Below are 25,913 nucleotides of genomic sequence, written 5' to 3'. Positions count from 1 at the left end.
CAGTTCTGCACTGGTTGGCTGTATGGAGTTGGTGGCTCCATGGGAAGGGAGGTGATGGGATGGAGGAGGTCCTGGCTGCAGCCTGGGGACTTCGGTGCACCTCCTGTGCACAGCTTTTCCTGCAGTGCGTTATGTTCTAGGTGCACTCCTAACGCAGTGTTTTAAATCCTGTATTAATGCTGCTCTGTACTGTTTTTCCAAAAATAACCTCATGATACACTGGAGTTCACTAGCCCAAAATACACAGAACACGGACAGTACTGTAAGTCCCAGTGCACAGGGATCAGACTCGGTTTGAATGGCCCCTTCCTCCAGGAAATCAGATGCAGAAAGAGCAAACGAGCCACTGCTCTCATAGCCTGCAGTATCTAATGACTGTGGATGGATCCTGCCACATTCCAGATTAATACCAGGGCCTTGTGACACCAAAGGCGGCTCTGAGCACCCGATGGAGCTGCAGCTGTCCCAGTTCATGGCAGGGGGCTGGATTACGGGACCTTTAAGGGTCCCTTCAAACTCAGTGATCCAGTGATTCTATGAAGGTGATGTTTTGGCTTCTGTGCCAGGCACCATGTGCCAGAGCCTGGCTCTCAGGAAATGCTGAGCAGGAGAGCAGCAGAGGTTTGGGGATAACTGAGCCTCATCACCCACCAGGGGTATTTGCACTTCCTTACAACTGCCATCGAGAAGCACGTTTGATTTGGAACAAATTTCAAGCAGGAACAAGTTTCGCCATCTGCATTTCCACTGTAAGCACAAGGAGGGACAAAACAGGTCGGAGCCTGCTTGGCTAAGGGTGGGGACCTGTCAGGAGCAGAGGGGAGGGCAGTGCATGAATCAGAGGCCGGGAGAAGGAAGGAGCGGCTGGGAGAGCCGACCTTCCTCCCCCTGGAGAAGGGATCTCCCAGCACCGCTGCCAGGTGCGCGCTGGCGGGGCCGAGCGGAGCCGGGGAGCAGCTCCTCCCCCGGGGTGGGAGGCTGAACCCGGTGATTAACGTGCGAAGGAGTGGAGCTCGTGCTGAATGCTGAAGGAACCTGTTGGGAGGAACTCGGGGAGGCACGAGAGGGCCGGAAATTACCTGGAGTCCTTCGGAGGACTAACGCAGCTGGAGAGGCACTGCTTAGCTCCGGTCATGTTCAACTACCTGGCAGTGGAGGTGAGGCCCCAGTCCCACCGCAGCTATGGGAGCCAGCAAGGGGTGTCGGGGCCGCTGAAGAACCGCCTGGAGCAGCTGAAGAAGCCGTGGTGGAGGGAGCCCACCCCGCTGGTGCTGCAGCACAGTGAGACAGCGAGGCTGGCCGTCGACGCCTTCCTGGAGCAGGGGGAGCGTGGCTACGTGAGTGCCATCACTGAGGAACGGGAACTGCCTTTTCTTTCCAGCCTGGACATGGAATATATGAGCCAGCAGAGAAGCCAGAGCTTTCCAGAGTCCAGTGCAAGGAGAGACAAAGAGGGTGAGCCTGCTGATGGAGATGGGTCCTCCCTCTACTCCGAGCTGACCTCTGGCACCTACTTTCCTCTCATGTCTGATGTGCACCCTCCAGAGCTGGAGCTGGGCTGGCCGGGGATGCCGATCGTCACCGTGACAGGCCAGACTCAAGCCACCATCATTTTCCAAAGAAACAAAGCTAACAGCATTAAGGATTTGCTCCGGTCTCTGATCAGCCGGGCACGGACGGTATGTACAGCGCAGCGTGGGCTCAGGGGGTCTCCTGTCCCGGCACAAATCCCAGTATCTGGTCCTACAGCTGCACGCCACCTGCTCCGAGCTGCTGCTGCAGTCTGGATGCCTGGCATGGTGCAGCTGCTCTTCCTCTATCAGATCTGTGACTCTTCCCGCTCCTTTCCTTCCCTGTAATTTCTTTCCCATTGGGATTTCATGTCATCCAGGCAGTGTGCTTTAAGGCATCCTGTCTGTGCTTGTGGGTGCGCAGAGCGCGGTGCCGAAGCCCGCAGCAAGCAGCAGGGCGCGCAGCGTTGGTACTCAGCTGTGCTCAGCCCGCAGCTGGGCCCCATCCGTTCCCCTCTGTGTGGCCTCAGGTCAGGGCTGTCTTGGCCTCTGGACCCCTCATGAGGTGGGACAGGAGGACAGCACTGGGGGTGCTGCAGGAGAACAGAGCGAACCAGTGGGATGAGAAGCCCTGCCTGTGGTTTGGGGTAGGCTAGAACACATCCTCATGTCTTCAGACTCCATGTGCGTGCTGCTCCGGGATGAGGGAGCTCAGCCCGTTTTGTCCTGTGGTGCCGTTCCTGCTGGGTGGGATCTCCAGCCCTCAGATGCCATCAGCACCATGCAGCTGCAGCGTTTGCCTATCGAGCACAGTCCTGCTGGGGATTTTCTTCTTCTTTTCACTCTGCTGTCATACAGCGTGCTAAAGCAGCCTCTCAGATGCATTTCCAGCTTTTATGAACCTTATACCCTTTATGGTTCTTTCAGTCTCTTCCGCGTTCATTTTTCTTTTGTGCTATTTTATTTCACAACTTCAGGGATACTGAGTTAACTTCCAGTGCAAAGTTCACTTCTAATCAGTCAGCTCCTCAGCAATTACTCTTATCACCCCAGTAATTTCTTGTTTCACTCTACAGGCATTCCTTAAGTGCCCGGTAGAGAAAGCAGGAACTGCAGAACTGCTAAGCCTGGACATTAGCTGTGTCAGGAACGCCAACAGCAGAAAGAAGGAAGGTGTTATCTTTACCACCACCTGCAGAACAGAGTGAGCAGGTGAAGCTGTGGCTGTGGAGCAGCCCCAATTGCTGGGCAGTATTTTAACAGCGCCTGACAGCTGCGTGTAGCTGAAATACAGGGGAAATCTCCAATTGTTTTGCCCAAAGGAGGACAGCTTGGCCGCAGTGTTTCATGCTGAATTTTGATAGCACCCTGTAGGTAAATATAGGAAGTTTCATCCAGGAAGTAACCAACAAAGCGCTCTGTTTGCCCTTACGGCAGCTGGGTTATGCACCTTCCATCACCTGAAAGGTCCCGTGACGCTTTTCAGCAGTGGGGATTAAGGCACAGCCATGGTAGAAGGCACAAAGTGAATGACTCCAAGGAATGGCCCCTTGCTTCTTAGCACGTGTCCCAGATCTCAGACAACATTTTGATCCTTTAAACACCTGAAAAATATCCTGCTGCTCTTCAGCTCACAGGAGCTTCCCTGGAGCTGCAGGGAGGCTGCACATCGGGGGATTTTTTATATCTAAGGGCATGTTGAGCTTTTTGTTCTCGCTTGGCTCAGAAGATCACTGACATTCTTCATCCCGTTGTGTCCAAGCTGGAGATTTTCGTGCGGCGTTTTTGGCTGTTGTGTAAAATGGGCTAACGAGCTTTCAGCCATTTTTTGGCTCTTTGCCATGTTCTGCTGGCTCCTGTTAGCAGCCCGCCAGCACTTCCCATGATTAACTCTGATTGACGGCAGTTCCAGCTCACTCACAACCCCAGTTACTCATCTTTAAGCAGTTACTGAGTCATTTTGCTCTTCAAACCACCCAAAAGGATGCTAGGTGTATGTCTGTCAGTGCTAAAAGAGCGACCAGAGGTGGAAGCACCTTTTGCCTGAAGTGCCAGTAGCAGCTGTGCAAGGAGCTGCTTGCTGCTTTGCAATGTTCTGGAAATACTTTCTGCATATTTTGCAACAGCGAAACATCCTGACAAGTGATCAAAATGGGCATTTGTTTCATTGGTCCTTTTTGTTGGTGCGGTTTGTTTTGCTCCTTGGCTACATTTATCAGCTTCTTTGGAGGTGTATTTTCAGATTGGAGCTTTTCCTTTTGCAGACATAAGAAGATGAAGCACAGCCACGCCTTAGCCTGCATTTGAAAACGCTCTCGTAAATGCTGTTTGTGCTGCCTGCACTCTGTTCGCTCCTCCTGTGCACCTTGGACCCTGGCTGTGTGTCTGCATTTGTGAGTGACAGCAGAAGGGTCCTTGATGGTCCCCCAGAGAGGCAGTGTATTGCTTGGAATGGCAGCACTACAGTAATGACCCAAACCATGCTATTGGCAAATACCAGTAAAACCAGCTGTGCTGGTTAGAAACCAGACAGATGGCAGCCCCAGCGGGATGCTGCTAAGTGCTGTAATTCCCAAAGTGATGACTGCAGTAATTGCTGAATTTGAGTTTCCAGAAGTTGATGCAGAAACATCATGATTTCACCCTACAACGGCAAGGTGTGAATTTTCCAGAGCCCGTGGGCAGCTGTCATTGCTGCGTCTTGGTGAGGAGCAGGGAGGCCCTGAGCCAGCCCCAGCTTTGCAGCTCCCACCTCTGCACCCATGGACATGTATCACTTAGGTCTGTAAGCCCAGGGTGACTTAATTGCTTGTAAGCTTGAGATTGAAGATGGCAGGAGCCTGAATGAGAGAGGATTCAGCTCAGTGCTATAGCTTTGAGGCTTTAAATCTCATTTTTAGGAAAATTTAAAGGGGAAGATTTCCAGGGACTTCATCTCTCGAGACGTATAGGATCACAGAATCTTTTGATTTGAAAGGGACCTTTAAAGTCCATGTGGTCCTGCAATGAATGGGGACACCCACAGCTCCATCAGCTGTCCAGAGCCCTGTCCAATGTGACTTGGACACCTCCAGAGATGGGGCATCTCTCACCTCTCTGGACAACCTGATCCAGTGCCTCAGCACACTCACTGTAAAAAACTTCTTCCTTACATCCAGTCCAAATCTTCCCTCTTTTTGTTTGGAACCACTTCCCCTTGTCCTGTCACAACGGACCCTGCTGAAGAGCCTGTCCCCTTCCTTATTATAGCCCCCCTTTAGATGCTGAAAGGCTGCTATACTTTCGCTTTGAGCCAATGTTATTACTAGAGCTGCCTGCCTTGTTTACCAAGAGGATATGTTAATGGAGCTGCAGCTGCCCTGCGGCACCCAGACTCTGTACAAGGGACCCCAAGGGCTCCTGCTCCTCCACCACGTGGGGCTGTGCTGGGACACATCCTCCCCTCTGTCTCCGCTGCAGTGTGCAGTGCCAGTGGGGCTGCTGGCCTTCTCCCCAGACATTGGCTTTGGGTGCTCACCAGCACCACCAGGTGCAAACCTACCATGCAAGGAGGGCACGAACGGAGCCAGCATTTCTTCCAGCTCCTGATGCCAGGTGAAGGCCCATTTTGGAAAACATGAGTCTGGCTGTGGCGTGGGGCTCCACCCAGCTTGCACAAGCTGCTGCCCTGCTGCCCGAGGCTCTCGCTCCCACAGCGACGCCAGAGCCCTGCCACAGCACTGCCAGCAGATGCAGATCTGCCTGGCAGCCAGCTGTGCCCCTGCCCAGAGCTCTGCCACACGCAGCCATAGCAGTGCCTGCTCAGCTGCATCCCTCTCGTGGCAAACACTGCAGGTGTCTGTGCTGCTGTGCGAAAATCCCAAATTCTGTGAAAAATGCTGGAGAAAAGCAAGCTGATGTGACCTGCTGCACCCACCTTGCACCCATGGGGCTTTTCAGCGTGGAGGAGCCAAGGCCAGAGAATCAACAGCCTCTGTTCACTGCATCTTATTGACTTTCCAAGGCATGTTTAGACTGTCTTCCAGGCCAAGCCTGCCCCAGGAGTTAAGCTGGAGACGAACTGGGCTATCATGAGGCAAGTGTGTCTGAGACGGACCTGCCTGGGGCCCCACACAAAGTTTGGGCTATAGATTTTTTCTTGATTCTTTTTCATTAGAGGATGAGTAGCCTACCAAAGTCAGTTGAATTGCCTGGTCTTGCGACCCTTGCTCTTTGGCTGAAATGTGGAAAGACAGGGCCAAGTAGTCCTACTCTTTTTTGTGGATCTCAGCAGTACCCAGTGCTGCCAGCACAGCAACAGAGTCAGTTTGGGAAGCTGAAGATGCTTCCCACTACCTTCACAGTGCACACAGGGCTGACTGTGATGAGTGGTGGGATTGCAGCATGAGATACTGGTTTGCCAGAGCCTCATAAGAGCAACAAGAACTATGAAAAATACCTTTTGCGCTCAGGCTCTGAAGCTCATATCTGCCAGAGTGAGGGTAAAGGAGACATGATTTTGGCCTGGATGGTAGGAATGGCTTTTAGTGCTTGTGGGAAGAGTACATCACTTTCCTACAGCTGCCTTGTGTCCCACATATATGTCTCCAGGAAAGTATTCCTTCACATCCCTCTGTGGTGGGCTGGGCCTGGAGTCTCCTGCAGGAGGACCACTGTCAGTGCGAGGTATGTGAACAAGATGGTCTGTGGCTCTCAATTCAGATAGAGCCAGAAACCTTGTCCATCCATGAAAGTCAGCAGAGGAAAGCTCACCCTACATGCCACCCTCCGTAGGTTGGCTTTGGCTATAGAGTACTGTGCATTGCTGTGCTCTAGCATGAGCAGAAGACGTCCAGACAGGCTTCCCACCCTGCTGGGTGTATGATGGGCAGCAGGAGCAAGCTCTGTCTCAGATTGTGCACAAGGTGTAGTGCAGGGCACAAGCACTGAGTGGCAGGGTGAAGTAGGCCATTGGAGTTTCACTGCAAAACTCGGAGCTTTTGGGTCATCCTTGTTTGGACATCCCATTTTGGGTGCAGAAACTCAAAATCAGACCTAAGAACCATTTATCTTACTCACTTCTAAGATATGGTAAGAACTCAGATCCTTGGTTGGTAATTCCAGTATTTCTTCAGCTTTTAAAATGAAAACAGCCTGTCTTAAAATCCTTTGTTACTTTTATTTTTCAGTCCCCCAGAGTGATGACCACTTCCCTGAGTTCTCAGTGTTAACTGATGCTAGATTAAGGTCTAGCTCACTAGATTGCTAGGATTGCTTCATAAGCACCTTCAGATGAAGTTCGTCAGGCCTGGCTGATTTTCCAGCTCAGCAAGCGCTCTGCTTCCAGGTTCTTCAATCTCCAAGCTGTCCCCCTATCCCCTATCCCATCACTAATGGTGATGACCTGCAGATGGATCTCAGCAGTCTCTTCCTGATCCGAATAATGGCCTCATTGCTGTTGCCTGCAGTATTTCTGTGAGGAAAAGTGGAACAGCTTTTCCCCTTACACCCCAGTGTATTTACGGCCGATTTCCCTTGGTCTGTTGTCCTCGCTGCAGGCCATGCTGTGCTGTGAACTTCCTCGTTCTGGTACAACTCACTGTATTAGGTACTTGTCATGACCTACCTTCTATTTTCTGTGTTTTCCTTCTAATCTTTGAAGAATACATTTAGGTTGTCTGCTGTCTCTCCCAGCTCCATCTTTCCTCCTCAGTGGGATGAGTTGCCATGGTCTTCAATCCTTCTTCTTCGTAAGACCTTATCTTTGGTGTATTGAGATGGACTTTCTTGACATCTGTTTTTTTGTTGTTGTTGTTTAATTTTTATGTTATTCGTTCTTTCCACTCTTGGGATTCTTAACTGCTCCTTCATGGTCGTGCTTAGAAATACGCGTTGAACTGTCAGTCTGCTTACAGGCAGAGTCACATTCAGAACAGCTCTTCCATTGGTCGCTTCTCACCTTCTGTATGAAAACCATCATGAGTGTATTCATAGTCAGTATCTGTCCTGCTGTGTCTTTGCCAAAAAATAACTGGGTAGTCAGTGATTCTGCCTTTCCGCCAAAGCCTGAGCTCTGAGCAGCTGCCAGTCCTGTGAAGTGCCCCATCTACGTGATCTTTCTGGCCCAGTGATCTGTAGGCAGTCGATGCGTACGTTCCTTTCCGCGTTACTTACGAGGCAGATTCTTTCAGCCTGCTGATGTCACTGTGAGGCCACTTTCTGCCATCTTCAAAATGGCATTGCAATTGGGGGAAGTTATTCATGCCTGGAAAAGGGCAAACACCACACCCATCTTCAAGAACTGTAAGGAGAGTCCAGGGAATTACAGGCACGTCAGCCTCACCTCTCTCCTGAGGAAGAAAGTGCATCCTGGAACATAAATCCAGGTACAGGAAGAACAAGATATGAATGTGAATGCCAGCACACCTTGCACCAGTCTGACACAATTCCCTTCCGTGAGGAGATGGCAGACGATGCGGATGAGGGAGGAGCAGAAGGCGCTGTGTTCCCTGAATTTAGCAAAGATTTGACGTGGTGTCCTGTAGTTCACTTGCAGCAAACTGCTAAGACGGGGTTGGGACTCGTGGACCATGAGATGGGTGAAAGGAAATGGGTTTGACAGCTGCACTGAGGTGGTTCAAAGCCTAACTAATGGTGTTCCCTGGAGATCAGTGCTGGAGCCAGTACTGCTTCTTGTCTTTGCTAATGATCTGGAGGATGGGATAGAGTACAGCCTGAGCATGCTTGCAGGCTATGTGACATTAAGAGCAATCAATAAACTCGAAAGTAGGATTTCTGTTCAGAAGGATGTCAACAGGCTAGAGAAATTGGCTGATGGAAACCTCATGAATTTTAGGAAAGACAAATACACAGTCCTGCCTGCAGGAAGGAACAACTACACAGAGCAGGATACAGTGGGAGCAGCAGCCTAGGAAGCGGCTTTCTAGAAGAATGTCCTAGAAGGAAAGGGGTACTGATGGACAAGAAGTTAAGCAGACATCACCGGTGTGCCCATGAAGGCCAGCTGCATGCCCAGCTGTGTTAGCAGGAGTGCCACCAGCAGGGAAGGGGAAGGGACCCTTCCCCCGTATGTTCCATGATTCTGTTTGGTGTCCATAGCAGGTGATTTTGGAACAAGGACACATGAGCTACATACCTTCTTTACCTGTCAGCGTGCTCCTCGTGAAGAAAGCATGCTTCTCTAGGTTCATACACTAGTCATGTGCGGAGTCACTCTTACACCAAATGAATCATGATTTTGGTCAGTCTCTGTTCTTCCTGTTTGCATGCCATGTTTCTGGCACATTTGCTTAAGGCAATGCATATTTGTTGCACCAGTGACACCAAGTTTGTGCACATGCATGACCCTTTCAGCTATTTCTTTCTGTGAAGGACGGATGGCTGAGGCAGGCGGCAGCAGGACGAGGAATGTCTTCACAGTTATTAAGAGTGATTTTATCTCCCGTGATGGGGCAAGTGCTATTAAATGCAAAGTTCCAGAGGCAGTTTTTGCTCACGTGGCCATTGCTACTCTTTGAGATTTGAATACTTCATTCTTAGTTTAAAGTACATTTGCACGTGAGATTTCATCTGTCTCCTTTTTTTTCTTCTTCTTCTTTCTTTTTCTCCCTTCTAGGTAATAGCAATTGTGATGGATCTGTTTACAGACATGGAAATACTGTGTGACCTGCTGGAGGCCTCAAGCAGACGGCACGTTCCTGTTTACCTGATCCTGGATGAAGAGTACTTGAAGCATTTTGTGGAAATGTGCAATAAAATGTCTCTCACTCAGGACAGTTTCCCAGTAAGTGTTCAGTCACACTCCAGATGTGACAACCAAGTCTTGGAACCGATAAAAATCGATTGTTCTATTCATTCTGCCTGGCCTTTGGGACCTATCTGTTGACCTCTCTCAGTCCTTGCCCTAGGAAACTGAATTGCAAGATCTAACTGGCTCTTAGTTCAGATCCCTGAGACCCCTCAGATCAGCTTTAGGTTCTGCCCAGAGCTACAGTGCAGCTCTGTGGCAGAGTGCGGGGAAGGAAAGCTGTGTGCCCCTTTGGAGGTCCTGATGCAGAAGCCACCATTTCCTCCTAGCCTCCTCTCGGTGTAAAACCAGAAGTTAAAAAAGTCACGTCAGGATTTATTTCTGGGCTTGTGATTCTTTGTGGCCCCCGTGTTCATGAAGGATTTGTGAAAAGCTTGATTCCCCACTCATTGGGGTGTCATCAGCAACCATCTGTGGTGCCCACATATGCACTAGGAGTTCATATTGCAGTGAAACAAGCACTTTTGGCTCAGAAACTCCCAGGCTCAGAAATGTCCCCCAGCATCGTGCTGTCCCCATATAACTTTCTGGCTGTCACCTCCCAGTGGAGGATGATTTTGATGTCATTTTTCAGTCCTACAAGGCCAACACTACTGGCTGTGCTCCTTCCTTCATGCTTTCCCTGGAGGAAGGGGCTGGTACTCTTCCAGCCATCCATTTAATCTTTTCCTCACCTTGGGAAAGCTCAAAAACAATGTTTTACAGCATTTTAAATACAGATAGATGCAATTGCAAACATCTAATTTCTTCCTCGTTTTTAACCTGTCTACACAAAGTGTAATTTAGAGATGCAGCTTTCTTTCCCCGTGTTGGTGATGCTCTGTCCTTTCTCACTTCTCACAAGCCAGATCCATTCTGTCTTGCCTCTTGCCATGGCAGCTATTAGAGAAAACTACTTGCCAGAGCATGTTTGGTTTCATAAACAAATGAGTCCCTAATGTCACCTGGCTGATCCAGATAAATTCCACTTCTTCAAAATCTATTTTATTCACTTCTTATCCAAGAATCTGGCCATTGTTTTAAATTCAAATCAGCATTGGTTTACATCCATGGAGATGCCTGTGTCTTTTTGTTAGACCCGATGTCACCTCTTGTGCTTTAATGGTTAATTAACGCTTTCCTCCCCCATTCAGTGACTCATCTGCAGGTTTCAATGTGAAGTGCCCCTTAGGCTGCTGCATCTCAAGCAGTACATTAACACACGTGCTCTGATATTCACATCTAACTGGAATGAATGTACATATTTTATTCCTGGTTCTGGGTTAAGACCGGATATGATGGAAAATCTCCATCTGGAATAATTAATGACAACTCCAAGTGTAATGGGGAATTTTCTTACTTCTAAGAACTTTGTGTGAGCCTAATGCTGTTGAATCTTGCTGCTGAGCATCAGCAGATCTGACAGGAGTGCATCAAGCATTGGCAGCGGTCCCAGCAGAAGGTTTTTGTATCTTTTTCAAAGGGACATCTATTGAAGCTAAAAGTATGCTAAGTGGCAGTGACACATGGTGGTCTGGGTTTCCTGCAAGACTGCAGGATTCTCATCCTGCTTGGACAGCTGAAGGTCAGGATTGCCAAGGGGAAGAAGAGGATGAAAAAATTGAGCCAGATGTCAGAAACTCATCCAGTCTTGGAAAGGAGAGAGGGAGTGAAGGTGCACTATGGAAATACATCTATGGGATATCTCTTACTTGTACTTGTTTCAACTTATGTGGGGGAGAAGGAAGCTGCTCTCTGTGAGAACCACTATTACTGAAACCTCAGCACTGGAAGAAAGAAAATTCCTGAATTGAATGGCAACAGGATTAGGTGATCACCTCCCCAAGCATATCTTGCTCTATTTCAGCAACTTGTGGTGGCACTTCATAGTAGAACAGAACAATTCAGGTTGGAAGGGACCTCAGGCAGTCATTAAGTCCAGCATCCTGCTCAAAGCAGGATCACCTGAGAGGTCAGCCTGAAAATCTTCAAGCACGAAGATGGCACAGCCTGCTCTGTAACGCATTCCAAAGCCAGGCTGTTCTCATGAGGAAAGATTCATGGTTCATCCCTTCTCATAGGTGACAACTCAGGAATGTTATGGGTTGCAAGAATAAGTGAGATCCACAGTGCAAAGCTCAAGAAGCTTCGGCTCTGTCCCTGCTAAAAGTTTCAATGAGCACAAGAGAAGACTGGAAAAGTACTTGGACAACTACAAGTAACATGAGGGGCAGCATCATAAATGGTTGCCTTGTTCCTGCTCTTCCCCTATCTCCCTATCATGGCCTATGGCAGGAGATAGACTATAGGATTAGTTGGACCTTTGTCTAGAGGAGATTCATGAAGCCCTGAAGGCAATGGTACTGTTTGCATGGGCGGAGAGACTTCCTCAGCATGATGTGTGTGTTGAGCCTTTCCCTCCCTGCCGTGCTGAGCTCCCAGCAGACATTTCCAGGAAGCCCACCTGCTGCCCACAGGGCTCTGGCAGATGAGGAAGGTCAGAGGAAGCAGAACTGAGCTGGGTCTCCTGCAGGTGGTTGCCCCCAGCTCCTCCCCGAGGCACAACTTCTGTGCCAGGAGCTGCACATGAGGCCACAGACTGGGCCAGCCGGTCCTGGCTGCGTACAGGCAGCCCTGCAAGCCCACGCTGCTCATCCTGCCCTGGAGGAGGAGAGGCCACAGCCATTCCCAGGAGCAGCTGCTGGAGAGCAAGAAGATAGATGGGATATGGGTCTGTGCACTGTGGAGGACGTCTGCAGGCAAATCACAACTATTTGTCATAGAATCATTGAGTCATTACGGTTGGACAAGACCACTAAGATCATCTAGTCAACCCACCACCACCATGCCCACTAAACCACGTCCCTCAGTGTCACATCTACACCTTCGTCCTTTGTCTTCAGCTTGCCAGTTGGGTGTTAATAACTGCTTTCTAGCTGGACTGGAAGATGCTGCGTGGTGTGGGCCAGCACCCACCTCTGCAGAGGAGCAGAACAGCCCTGGCAGCTTGTGCCACCCATAGTGACCACTGCGGCCACAGCGTTCCCATGTGTGGATGCTGGCACTGGGCAAGGATGACCTGCCCACAGAGGTGTGCCTGCCCAAATGCAGTGGGGACAGGTCGTGGCACTTCCCGGCGTGCCAAGGCCACTGCAGGTGGCCATGAACTGGCCTGGAGGGGCAGAAGGGGATGGGCTGGCAGGTGCCTGGAGGTGCTGCCTCACAGATGCTCGAGTTGTTTTGTTCGGCACCATTTCCTATAGACCTGTCCAGTAACTGCTTCCAGCAGCTGTTCTCCTCTCCCGTTTGCCCCACCTCAGGTGCAAATAACTCCTATTACTGGCAAAAACCTCTCCTTAAGACAAAGGCTCCTGTTGGATACCAGGAACCTCATTTCCTTTTTTTTGTGCTGGACAGTAGGTTTCATGGCTGAAGGTGGATCAGGGAAGCTCTTAAGACAGGTGAGAATCAGCTCTGCATTCACCTGAATGCAGCCACGTCAAATGTTAATATCATTTTAAAATATACTGATAAAGGGAACTCTTAAAACACGGACATACTTTCTGTAAATCTCTTATATTGAGCAGTATTTTTTTAAGAAGTCTGTCAGTATAGAAAAATCAGAACAGTGTACTCAATTTGATGGAAAAGCAGTTGTTTTGGGTCTGAAATCAGCTTTAATGCAGAGCCACAAACTAGTGAGGTTAGCTGAGTATTAGCAATATTCTGGAATAAACTGTACTCTTGCATACTTCAGAAATGATTTTTTTTTGTACCTAAGTACAACTTCTTCGTATTTACTGGCATTTTTATTTTATTTAAGCATGCATTGTGATAGAATACGTGGGATGTGGGACCCAGCAAACACTTGCTGCCACGCTGCATTCTACCTCTGGGCACAGCAATCCTGCATGAGATTTCATTGCTGACAAATTGTGGAACATCCAGGTTTGGCTCAGTGTGTGTTCCTTTACCATCTCTGCTTTCTTTGATTTCAGAACATGCGCATACGATGTCTGAGCGGAGACACGTACTACAGCAAAGCAGGCAAGAAATTTGTAGGCCAGGTTCTGGAGAAGTTTATCCTGATTGACTGTGATCAAGTTGTTGCTGGTACATACAGGTGAGAAAAAACAGCAACTGCTGACGCTGCATAATACTCCATAATTCCTATTTTCTTTTCCCTGTGATAAAGATGTGCAGCTGTTCTTCTTCATCTTACCTTCATAAGTGTCAGTTTTCACTCTGGTGCTTCATCCCTCACTCCATCAGCTCGCCTTACTTTGCTGTTTTGTTATCAGATCGCATTAACTGCCTGTCTGCCAACACTGACAGCTCCTGGAAGCAATGTCTATGAGTATCACCTAATTTCTTAACGATGTAAAAAACGCCCTACCAGGTCAGACGTTGCCCCACCTTTCCTCCCACAGTGCACACAGTGTTTGCATCAGGCCTGGTGGAGAGCGCTTCCCTGCTTGTTCCCTTCTGGGTCTGTTTTGGATCTATTATTCCTGACAGTGACCAGCTTTCATTGAATTTTTTCAGCTGCCGTTGTGCAGTCAGCGTTTTTACCCAGTTACCTTTCCTGAAATTGAATTTGCACGTGCTGCGTTTATTTAGATTGCTCTCTCCCACCACAGGGTTGAAGTTGTACTGTGAGCAGCATTACAAAGTGGCTCTTCCACTTCTGCCTCTTGAACTGAGTCTCATGCATCATTCCTGCCCACATCCTGAACGGCATCTTTTCTTGTGGGTCAAACCATTTAGGCTAGTTAATTCTGGGAAGTAATTGCTTATTTCTTCCAAGAAGTTTTTCTCCACAGCTCATCCCCTTGAAGCATTGGCCTTATTCTGGATGTGAAACCTCCTGCTCTTACACCTGCCCTAATTTTGCAGCTCTAATCTCACTTCACACTGCCTCATGCTGTTGCACTCTGTACTGTCCACCACAAACAGTGCAACTCCCCAGGGCGGATTGTTTGGCCATTTCTATTGATGCCCAGCAATACTTCATCCTCCCTCCACCAGATCTCCTTGAGCACTGCTCTCTCTCCTTCTTTCTTACTCTTTTCCATCCCCTCCCCAGAGCCAATAACCATCCAGTCAGCCACTGGTGCTGGAGCTCCTAGCTGCACTTCCCTTCTGCTGGATCACCACTGAGTGTAGAGTTCTCCTTCTACCAACCTCTGCCACTAAAAGATACAAGTACTCGATCCCAACTGGCTATGTCAGTTTTCTATTTAAACAGCAATGGAGAGCAGTGCCTTTGCTGGCATTTTGGCCATGCTAACACAGGGATGTAAGATGGGGTGCCTGGAAACATCACTCCATCTCTTTTGGCTGCACCGGGGGTTTGGATAACTGAAAGTACTCATTTTAAATGGCTAAAGTGGGGCATGGGTCTGCTGGGCTGCACTCCACAGCCGTGAGAACGTTTTGTTAATTTCCCTGTTGCCCTGAGTCAGGGGATTGCTTGAAACACAGATCAGTTCCCTGGGTCAGTTCCTCTCCTGCTGACCTGGAGCAGGGCTGTGGATCCAACGCCTGCTTGCTCTCCCTAGATCGCTGTAGCTGAATCTTCTCAGGTTGTAGAGGATATCTGCTCAGCTGGATATGGCCTTGTGTCTGATTCCCTGCTGTCCCACCAACCACCCCATGTTCTGCACTGTAAGAAATTGTCTCTGTCTATGGAATTTGGACAGAAAAATTTCCGCAGGAGAAAAGCAGGTACACTGCAGCTTGGCACTGTACCAGGTACAGCAGCCAGATAAATAACTCTCCCTGCAGTTGGGAAAATGAGATTCAAAAGACGAGAGCAATTCCTGAATGAAGCCAGATACTTTGCTCAGGAGACTTGTGTGCCAGGATCAGAGGCTTCAGGAGCTCTGGGGCTGGATGTTGTGCGTGCTTCTTCATGCTCACTTTCCCACAGCAGACTTTTCCCACCTTGATTGTTCCGTCTTTGGCTTCCACAACAGCCTCTGGCAGTGAGTTATGCAATTTAATTTATGCTTTGTGTGAAGTGATCTATTGTGTTTACATTGTCTTCTGCTGTACAATTATATTTGGTGCCCCCAAATTTCCATAACTCGGGAACAGTAAATCACTGTTCTCTATTTATTTCCTTGACTGCATCCATGATTTCATCTTCCTCCATTACAGTCTCTGTGTGAATCATCCCACAGCTGAAGTATCCTTAGCTCTTCAGTCATTTCTCATGCAGAACTTCCAGACCTTTAATCATTATTGCTGTCTTTTGAGAGACAAATTGACCAGAACTGCATGAGGAGGTCAGATATCCCCACTCACTATACCTCAGCATAGGTGTAAGGGGGACGTCCCTCCTTGTCTCCACTGTGGCAGTTCCCAGCCTGCTGTTTGCCTTTCTGGCCAGTGCGAAGCACAGCAACGATTCTTGTTTAGAACTGTCCATGGGCACTCTGGCCATTTTCCTAAGGAAATATTATTTCCTGTAATATCTGAGAGCTCATCAGTATATACAGAACATCCGATTTTTGCAGCAGTTTGCTTCTAGTGACGTAGAATTTTGTCCACCATCACGTCACTATACCATAAAATCCTCTCACCACTTCTTACATTGTCCAGTTTTCCCAGGACAATGTTGTTGGGTACAAACTGCTTTCATACAGCTTTCCAAAACTTGTGGGATTCCAGTGAGTACATTAAAATTATCGTTAGCGTTTGCTTCCCATCTTCATCCAGCTCCTTGGGAAGACATTCTTCTATAGTCCACGATCACTACAGCTTTCTAAGAGTCCTCGATGAACGGCTGTGTCCAGATCTCTGTAAATTCACCCATCGCACACCAAGCAGACGGTGCACGTCTGTGTGCTCCCTGCCTCCTCCAGAGAACGGCAGCAGGCTTTGAGGCATGGCTTCCTTCCACAGAAACATGCTGAGTCTTCAGCGTTATGATTATAGCTCTGTATGCATCTCATCATGTTACTTTCTGTTTGCTTCTACCAGTCTGTTCAGTATGGAAATAAGCCTGGCTGCTTCGTAGTTTTCCAGTAGCTCTTTGAAAGGTTCGCATTGACGACTTCCATTCCTCTGTTACCATCTTCAATTTGAAATGATAGGTTATTCTCTGGTTAATAATTGGAAAATTGCTGACTTCCATTTTTTGAAGGCTATTTATTTTAGTGTTTTCTTTTACTGTGCCTTTTGACTCTGGTGGCATTTGGATGCGTTGTCTTTATTTTATAGCTATATTTGCTCTGAGCCTCCAATATAGCATCTTTAAACAATCTTCACGCAGCCTCTTTGAGCAGTAACCTCTTTGGTTACTCATTTAAATTATTAATAGCATTCCTCACTTTCTCTTTTCAGTTAAACATTACTGTTGTGGATCATTTGCCTCCTGAAAGTATATTTGATAGGTGTATGTCATCGTTATTTTTGCAGAGTGGCGTTTCCGAAGGAGCTATTTCTCCTTTTGTAGGTTTTCTGGTTAGTTTCTCCCCAAAGCAGACATTTATAAAGGGCAAAATGCAGTTTCTGCAGCTCTCCTAGTCATGGCCTCTATTCAGTGCAGATATAACTGATGATCTCTATATTCCTCTGCCTTGAGCACACCATGTGCACTGTCAGTTCACAATACAGACCCACTCCTACATTTTCCATATTTGGGAGTGGAATTGTAATCTAGCAGGGATATATTTCATTTAATGATGCATTATTTACATTATTTGACTCATTTTTCTTTACTGTTTTGTGCCATTCCCCCAGCAACATATCTCCTATTCATTCTTTCTGTAAAATTTCTACACTTCAGTTACACTGTTCCCCAATTTCTTTTCCTCAGTCCCTTTCTGAGATGATTGCTGCATCAAAGGCATCATTCCAGCTCAGGCATCTCACAATATCTGTCACTTTAGTTTAGAAAATCTGTGCATGTGTCTATCTGTGTGTATCTGTGCATGTGTATCTGTGCATGTGTATCTGACCAGGCTGCCCCACACTGACCACTTCTCTAAACACAGCTTTATTTTTTCAGCTGTTACTTAACTCTAAATCCTTACTGGCGTTTCATTGATTTCCCCCTGTCCTTAAATCAGAATACGTTTCTGCTTTTATTCCTAAGTTAGAGTGGGCAGCTTCAAACTATTCTGCACATCACAGAATCATAGAATCATAGAATGGCCTGGGTTGAAAAGGACCACAATGATCATCTCATTTCAACCCCCCTGCTACGTGCAGGGTCGCCAGGCACCAGACCAGGCTGCCCAGAGCCACATCCAGCTTTGCTTCAGATTCTCATTTCAAACCTCCTGAAATGTTCTTTTACTTCTCTGTTCCATTCTGAATGTTGTAGAGGGAGCATTTTATGAGGCTATCAGAAAATCCTGTTTGCTTTCTGCCTCCTACTTAGATGCTCTTTTACTTTACATCCAAGAACCTATACAGGCATTGACCACTGGCTTCTCTGTAGTGCTCCATAACTTCGATCTGCCATCCTTCATCCTACTGTCCTTGATCTCATCTTCGTTCTTTGCTGACATCCTGTCTGAGCCTTCCCACATCTATTTACTTTCAGTACTTCCCTGTTGAATTGCATCTGTTTATTTCAGGACCCTTTTCAAGTTCAGGCCCACGCAGCTCCTCCCCATTGGATCTGATTTGCTGATGTAATGGGTGCACACTCATTCATGAAGCTGCTTGTGGAGATATGGAATAGCAGCTGAGATCCCTTCGAGTTTCAGTACATATTCAGTGCTGACAGTGAATCCATCCGGGTGCTTGCTTTGCCCACACTCTTTCCTTCAGGGGGGGTTTTCTTTCTCTGTTCTTGACCACTCAGGCATTTGGTGTCTCTTAATTCTTCAGCTGTAAGAAGAGAATACTTTCTCCTCACATAGGTTCTCATGTCTTGCCTGAACTTCTGACCTCTCCCCATGTCTGTAGCTGTAAGATTCCCTCCTCTGACTAAATATTTCCATTGCTTCCCTTCCTCACCATTATGTTTCCTGTCATTAACAGGGACATTCCTGTCATTAAAAAGGAAAACAAGGCTCAATGAGCTAAGCAGATATCCAGAAAAAGCAATAATCTAAAATTCAAAATATAATTGTATCTAGTTAGTATCATTCTGGGCACCAGAAGAAATAGCATTTCCCTGAGCACTTTTTAACCTCACAGAGTGAAGGGCACAAATACATTTATTAGTGCAGCAGAAGCCCAGGGGCAAATGGGGCTAGAGCTAAGCAGATTTTGAACAGGAAAACTTGAGTAAACATTTGCCAGGCTAGCGGTAGAGAAAAGAGGTGGTACTGTCAGCCTGAGGGCAGTTACAGGGCTGTTTGTGCTGCCCTAGGGGAGGTTTCTCAGTTGAAAATGGAAGATGGTCAAAGTACATCCTGCCAGTGGCACAGGGAGGAAAGAGCTCGTTGTGTGCTGTATATTCTTGAAAGAAAAGCAGTACTTGGGCTCGAAGCTGACACGACCCATGAAACTGAAAAACAAGGGAAGAAAGCTAAGAGAGGGTTACAAAACTCCACCCCTGGCTTCAGCACGAAGGAAGGCAAAAACAAGTGCACAGGTGTTTGGCAGAGGGAAGGTAAAGCTACAAGGGTTTGAAGCTGGAGGAGGCTTGGCTTTTCTTCAGGAGAGAAGTGCTCATGCCCTCAGGTAGCTGTGCCCCACACAGGAGGAAAGAGCTTTTAAGAGAGAGCTCCAGATCTAACCCAGGGAGCAGTCATCTTCAGAAATGAATTGCCAGTAAGCAGAAAGTGAGTGCAGGGGGAATGGAAAGCACAGCGCATCAGCCAAGGAACCCCAGGCTGAAATGTAAAGCACTGAAGTGCCAGCAGATAGGCGATGTAAAGCTCTGCAGAGCACACCAAATCAAAGAGGAGGAAGTCCTCAGGTGTACAAATAAAAACTGAATCCAGAAGGAAGAGACGAGGCATTGTGAGGTGAGGGTGAATAAGCAATAAGGGATGACCAGGATGGGATGCCCAAATTAACTGAATACATTGCACTGTAATATATTTATATTTTTAAAATATATTTAAATATATTTATATACATTTTTATATATTTATATATAAAAGATGTAAAAAGAGGGATGAAAATGATTGCAAATGCATTGGAAACAAGTTTAAAGAGCTTATCATGATAAAAACAGGTTATTATCATCTCAGAGAGGAAATGTCACATGAAATTAAACGTCTGGAAATAGTACGTATAGTAAGTATGCTTCATGTACTACATAGTGCCTCTGTTGAGCAGTGATGCACAGAGGCTGTTTGGGCACACAGAATGAGGACAGAACGCTTGGCAGCGTCAAGCAAGAAAAAGACGAAGACGAGTAATAGGAATTCCAGAGGGAACAAAACTGCTGCTGCACGCTGTTATCTTCTCAGCCCGCTGCAGTGAAGCAGAGCGGCTGAGCGCGAACAACGACAGCACGGCTGTGAGAAGGCAGCGGCTCCCCGGCCGCCACGCGGTGCCCCAGGGGCACGCGGAGGGGCTGAGCCCGCTGTCCCGCTGACACAGCTCGGCTGAGACACGCGGAGCGCCGGGCGGGCGCTGCCCCAGCCCTCGGTGGTGCTGTAACCCCATCTCCCGGCCGAGGGCTGAGCTGCACGGCCCCGTGCTTACTGCACTCTGCTGCCGCTCTGCCTGACTGCAGGGCCGGGGGAGGGCTGCTGTCCTCCGGCCTCCCGGGCGCCTGCCCCGGGGCGACCTGCAGCTGGCTGCTCCCCGTGCAGCAGTCCCTCGCGGAAGCAAATAATGGCAGTGTATTCAGTTAATTTGGGCATCCCATCCTGGTCATCCCTTATTGCTTATTCACCCTCACCTCACAATGCCTCATCTCTTCCTTCTGGATTCGGTTTTTATTTGTACACCTGAGGACTTCCTCCTCTTTGATTTGGTGTGCTCTGCAGAGCTTCACATCGTCTATCTGCTGGCACTTCAGTGCTTTACATTTCAGCCTGGGGTTCCTTGACTGGTGCACTGTGCTTTCCATTCCCCCTTTTGAACCCTTGTGAACTTTCAGCATCCAAAGCGCCCTGCAGGGAGGACACCCTCAGCTTGCTGTGCGTTGTGCTGTGGTGGGGAAGCACCTCTTTTTGTCTGCACTGAGTTTGTAACCCATTAGCTTCATTCAGTGCTTCGCTTTTATACCAAAATAGATCAGGAATGACCATTTTTGCTTCTCTTTGCCTTAGATGGGCTGAAGGAGTTGGGCTTGTTCAGCCTGGAGAAGAGAAGGCTGCAGGGAGACCTCATCGCAGCCTTCCACACTCAAATAGGCAGGAAGTCAACATTTAACATGGACAGATAGTGATAGTACAAGAAGGAGTCGTTTTAAACTGTAAGATGGGAAATTTAGATTAGATGCTGGGGAAATTTTTCACTGAGGACGGTCAGGCTGTGGCACTGCTGCCCACAGAAGTGTGAGTGCCTCGTCCCCGGAGGTGTTCAAGGCCAAGGTTGGATGGGGTCCTGAGCAGCCTGATCTGGTGCCTCATTTAGTGACTGGCAGCCCTACACACACTGGGTTGGAACTGAATGATCTCTGAGGTCCTTTCCAACCCACCCAGTCTATGAGTCTGTGATTCTATGAGCCTGTGATTCTCTGGCTCTTTCCTCCATGGCATTCATGGAGAAAAGACATTCGTCAGTTTGTGTGAGAGACTTCTGCTTTGCCCTGCCCTGTCCACCAAGCGAGTGCCTGCTGTCCTCAGCATGCAGTTGTCTCCAGGAGATGGCTTTGGGTAGCATGGCAGCATGCTGTGCCTAGCCATGCACTGCCAACAGCTGTCATACTCCTGGCGTTCCTATTGCATACAAAGACACCGGATCTTGGTCCGCATTGTCCCATGTCTCACCATAGGCTGAAGAACATGAGTTTGTTGGCACAGGGCTGGGTGGAAGCTGTAGTGGTGGGTATAGCCATGGCTGGCAAGGCCACATCATCCTGTCATGGAAATGATGGCGAGGAAGAGCTGTGCCTCAGCACAAATCCAGAGCTCCTTCATCACGTCAGGGTGCTTCAGGTCCTATTGGGATTTGAAGAGGGCAGGACCTGTTGCATTAGCACAGGAAACTGCAGTACTCCAGTTGGACTGAGGAAAGGAAGAACCACGAGAGGAATGGGTGGTGGGACAGTCATAAGGCCAGGGGGTTTCCCCTTGTGGGGGAAAGGCAGGTTCCTGTGGTAGGGCAGGGAGAGCTGCCTCATGTCTTGCTCTAGGGAGATGGACCTTGGGCCAGAGGGTGGGAGAAACTGAGGCAGAAGGTGGAAGTCATGGTGTCCAGAGAGGGAAAGAAAACTTAAACAAGCTCTGTTGTTTGCCCACTGATAAAGTGGGGCCAGAAGCCTTGATGGGTAGCTGTCGTGGTGCTCCTGCTAGACTGTGCAAGTCTATGAGACATGAAACCTCCTAGCCAGCACGAGGAGGGCCTCTTGCTTAGCTCTGCTTCCAGCTCTCCTGGCAAAAGTGGTAGATGTGGGTGGACAGGGATGGCAGCATTTTCTTCCACTTGTTTACTCCCATCGTTCACAGGATGGTGCTCACGATCTGAGGGACATAAGCCTGCCCCTCCAGAGCATGGGTGCTCAGTCCTATCAGCCCATTTGTGGTTCTGAGGAGTTCAAGTGAGCTCAGGTGTTTGTGCAGGCATCCCATAGCTGTCCTCAACAGCCTCATGGCCTATGAGCAGCTGATAGACTTCTCAGTAGATGGCTCCAAATAGTGCCTGTGCCATGCCATGGGTGACAAAACGCTGCGGGTCAGCCCTGCACTGGGGCATCTGGAGTTGTAAGGACTGCAAAGTGTGGACACAGCACACCTGTGCAGAAGGGCAATAGCTGTCAGTAACACAGATGGGAAGAGCAGCATCCCTGGGAGCCAGGCAGTGCTCCTGAGATCGATGCCTTTGAGGAAGTAGATATGGACTACATGAAATTGTCCGTCTGGGCTCTCAGATTTCTTCAAAGAACTCATGTAGCTTTGTGAGAGATGACTTTCCTTTACAAAAGCCACCTTTCCTATTATATTGTATTTACCTACGTGGCCATTAATTCCATTCTTGAGAAGGAGTCTCTGCTAATTTGTGCTGTGTGATTATGAGACTTAATGGTCTGGAACATGAAAAAAAATTGTATCACATTAGCAACCTTCTGATAATTAAAGCACTTTCAAGTGAGAGATTATACATCCTACATAGTTGTTGAGCTGCTTTGTCCTTTGGTGCTCTCAAGTTAATGTTAAGTGGTCCTGCAAATGTTTTGCTGATATGTTTCCTAACTTCTTCTACACAGGTTTCAATGTGAGACTCATTCTCTCATTGTGTATAAAGGTGGATTCAGGGCAGGGACCGTCCCAAGCTCCTGCATGGTAAACACCAATGCAGAATTCTCTTAACTTGCCATTGCACCACACATTAACCCCAGAATATTACTGAGTATTACTTCTTATACCTTTTGTAACATGTGACTTACATCATTACGAGCCATAATGACTTTGTACTGCTCAGGAAGAAGCCAAGAGCTGCTTTTCCTACTCTGAGTTCCCAGATAGCTGTACTGTAACATAAATATCGATGAGGTCCCAAAGCACAGTGTCAGCACCTTGTCCTGAGATGACATTTACTTGGGAACAAATGCAACCTCCCACTGCAATTGCTTTCCCATGGCTTCTGTGATTTCACCCTACTCTTGTGATATGCTATCTTGTTTTAGCAACTGATAGCGCAGCCTTAAGGTGGCACTTCTGCCCACAATGGTCCTGTTTCATTTAACACAATTAGTCTGTTTACTACAGTGAGAATAAAGGGAGAAGCTGAGGATTGGGATATCCAGGAGCCTGTGGAGCTTACCATATAGATGAAGCTTCCCTGTTTAATCAGGGAAAATGAAAACTGGGAGGAGAAATGTGGTTACTATCTGTAGATATGCAGTGGGGAGCAGAGAGCTCTTTAAGTTACAGTTGGCACAAACAACAGGTAGGGTTAAACAGGTAAGGCAGATATGCAGACTGGTAATAAGAGAATGTGCTTCATCAGCTGGAACAAAACTGATTATTTTTTTTTAAGAGTATAACAAGCTCTCCCAAAGGATCTCAGTTCTAGCGCCACATCTTTCTCAACTGGATGGTGACGAAAAGATAAAATGAGTTGGGGAATCTTATGGCAACATAAAGACATTGGTTTTCCTGTCCTGTGCTATCTCTTTGGGGCTCTGGAGACCTTCTCTGTTCCTCAGGACAGTGCTTGAGATCTCCATTCCTGCCTCACTGAGCAGCCCCCTCGAGCCCACCGTGTTGCAGATCTTAGGGACATGAGGACAGAGGACATGTCGAGGCAAGGGAAGAGAAGGGGAGTCCAGGCATGCCTTGATATCCCTCCAAAAAACTCTCCTTGCACTCTGTGAAAGGGGATGAAGCACTGTCTTGTACAGGACAAATGCTGAGCTAGGAGGTCTGCAATGCAAACTGGGCAGAAAGAGCCTTTCCATTCAGAATTCAAGAAGAGTTTGAGCAACACTCTCAGAAACACAGTTTGAATTTTGGGTGCTCCTCTGTGAAGCCAGGAGGTGGACCTGATGATCCTTGTGGGTTTCTTCCAACTCAGAATATCCTATGACTCTATGAATGCCGCGTGGATTTGTGTTTCAACGACCCATAGCCTCTCCATTGTCAGACAGCTGCAGGTCTCCTTGCTGCTGCCCAGTGGGTGCAACCCACACCTCCCACACAGGCTGACCAGCCTGCCCATGAATGTTTCACTGGTGTTCTCCACCACCTGAATGGGACTGCGAGTGGGAAAAGATGCTTGTCTGTGGGCAGAGTGCTAGCAGAAAGAAGAAGAAACAGCCAGAAACACACTGATGTGCTTTTTAGCACAGGGCCCATTTGCTGCTCTGTGCCCTTAACGAAGCTAAGAAAACCTACTGTTAGTGTATTAATGGTTGCTACACTCGCTGTACAGGATACCTCTTGTCTGTTGCTTATATTTTCATACACCTCATCATATCATCAAGCTGAAATTAAATGACCTTAAGTAATTATATAACGTGTATAGCCATTGCTACATGTAACCTCAGTTTGCATACTTCAGAAGAAGTGTTAATTCAGAAACATGAATGGGGTAGCGATACATCACTTAGATGTCAAAATCAATGCCAGGTGTCTGTATGAACAGAAGTTACATGTGATTTTTTTTCCTTTTTTGCAGTTTCACGTGGCTTTGCAGCCAAGTCCACACCAGCCTGGCAACCCATTTCCGTGGTCAAATAGTCGCAGAGTTTGACAAGGAATTTCGGTACCTGTATGCAGAGTCCAAAGCAGTGACCAGCTTCTGTGTGCCAGATTCCTCACTTCAGATCCCCTCGGAAGGTGACGATTTCCTTTTGAAACCCATCCGCATGAATGACGCAGAAACCGTGAGCGCCTCCAGCAGCCTCTCCAATGTAAGCATCAAAAGCGTAAAAATGTCTCCCTTCATGAAAAACTCCAGCTACAACGTTCACCAGGACAGGCAAGATTTGAGCCCTGATTCTGGTGATAAGAAGGGGAAGGATGATGCGTCTCTGAAGCCCACTTGCCCTACGCAGCAAGGGGAACCACCAGATTCGGCTAACAGTCCTCCGAATAAATCCACGCTGTATCACAAACCAAATCTCATGACAGGGAGGACATTCTTGCAGCCAGAGCTATCCCCTGTCTTTGGCTCCTATAAACCTTATTACCAAGGCAATGACAGGGCCAACAGCGGCCACTGCTCCACGCTGACACAGGAGCCGACGCAGCAGTGCCCTTCTGAAGGCACCAGCAGCACCGGGCCGAGCACGAAGCAGAAAGGGCCTGCTGCTCCCTCTGGGGAACCAGCAGCAGAAAATGACAGCAGTTTTTATGGGATGGAGAAAAGACAGGGTTTTGGACAAGGGAAATTGGACTTGCTGTCTCCGTACAACCAGCCAAAACGTGAGAAAAAGCCTGTAGTTCCTTCCTACGATAAACTCACTGAGGACATGCTGTCGGAAAAGAGCAGCGCGTACGGGGCTGAGAAAAGAATGACTCTTGGGCACAGTAAACTGGATCTGATCACCAAATACAACAAGTTGAAATCCAAACACATACACAGTCGGTTCGAACTCTGACCTGGTTCTCCCGCGCCCTGCTGTGTCCTTTGGTCTGAGTTTCAAGCAGTTACCACCAATCATTGTATCTGGGGCTTGAAATCAAAATATGGGTGGGAAATTGGTCTTGATGCTATTAAAGGGTGTCTGTGTTACGCTGCAATTTCTGATATATTCAGATGACTGATTCAGATAAGATTAGCAAGATTAATTCAAATTTTCAACTACAAGATGATAGCAAGAGGGGCAATGTGACATAAAAACGATGCACACTTCTACACACTTCTTACCCATTTCCCCCTAAGCCTAAAGTAAAACCCCCACAAGAGCTGCAAACTGGAACTGAGGTTTCCAGGACGAACCCCTGTTCTCTTTGCACCAAGCAATCCCACTGTCCACTTTCTGAAAACGAAATGAGCAAACGGGGTGATGTTAGAAATAAAAGTGCTGTTTCTGCTGGAAAGAGCCGTGTTGGGTCCCTGCTGCATGGGGAGCAGCCCAAGCT

The 25,913-nt window shown here is 48.0% G+C and overlaps 1 protein-coding gene across 1 annotated transcript; it reads left to right on the top strand.

Annotated features, from left to right (window-relative positions):
• The first annotated feature begins 965 nt into the window (after nucleotides 1-965).
• FAM83C (family with sequence similarity 83 member C) lies at nucleotides 966-25,860 on the top strand. The gene is made up of 4 exons (XM_052683995.1): nucleotides 966-1,679; nucleotides 9,127-9,294; nucleotides 13,296-13,420; nucleotides 24,505-25,860. Exons 1-4 carry the CDS (start codon nucleotides 1,023-1,025, stop codon nucleotides 25,427-25,429), a joined length of 1,875 nt encoding a protein of 624 aa, XP_052539955.1. The 5' UTR covers nucleotides 966-1,022; the 3' UTR covers nucleotides 25,430-25,860.
• Nucleotides 25,861-25,913: the final 53 nt, after the last annotated feature.

The sequence above is a fragment of the Tympanuchus pallidicinctus genome, unplaced genomic scaffold, assembly GCF_026119805.1.
Source record: "Tympanuchus pallidicinctus isolate F22 unplaced genomic scaffold, pur_lepc_1.0 scaffold20, whole genome shotgun sequence".
In the NCBI taxonomy this organism is placed as follows: domain Eukaryota; kingdom Metazoa; phylum Chordata; class Aves; order Galliformes; family Phasianidae; genus Tympanuchus; species Tympanuchus pallidicinctus.
This window is presented reverse-complemented; position numbering and strand designations above follow the sequence as displayed.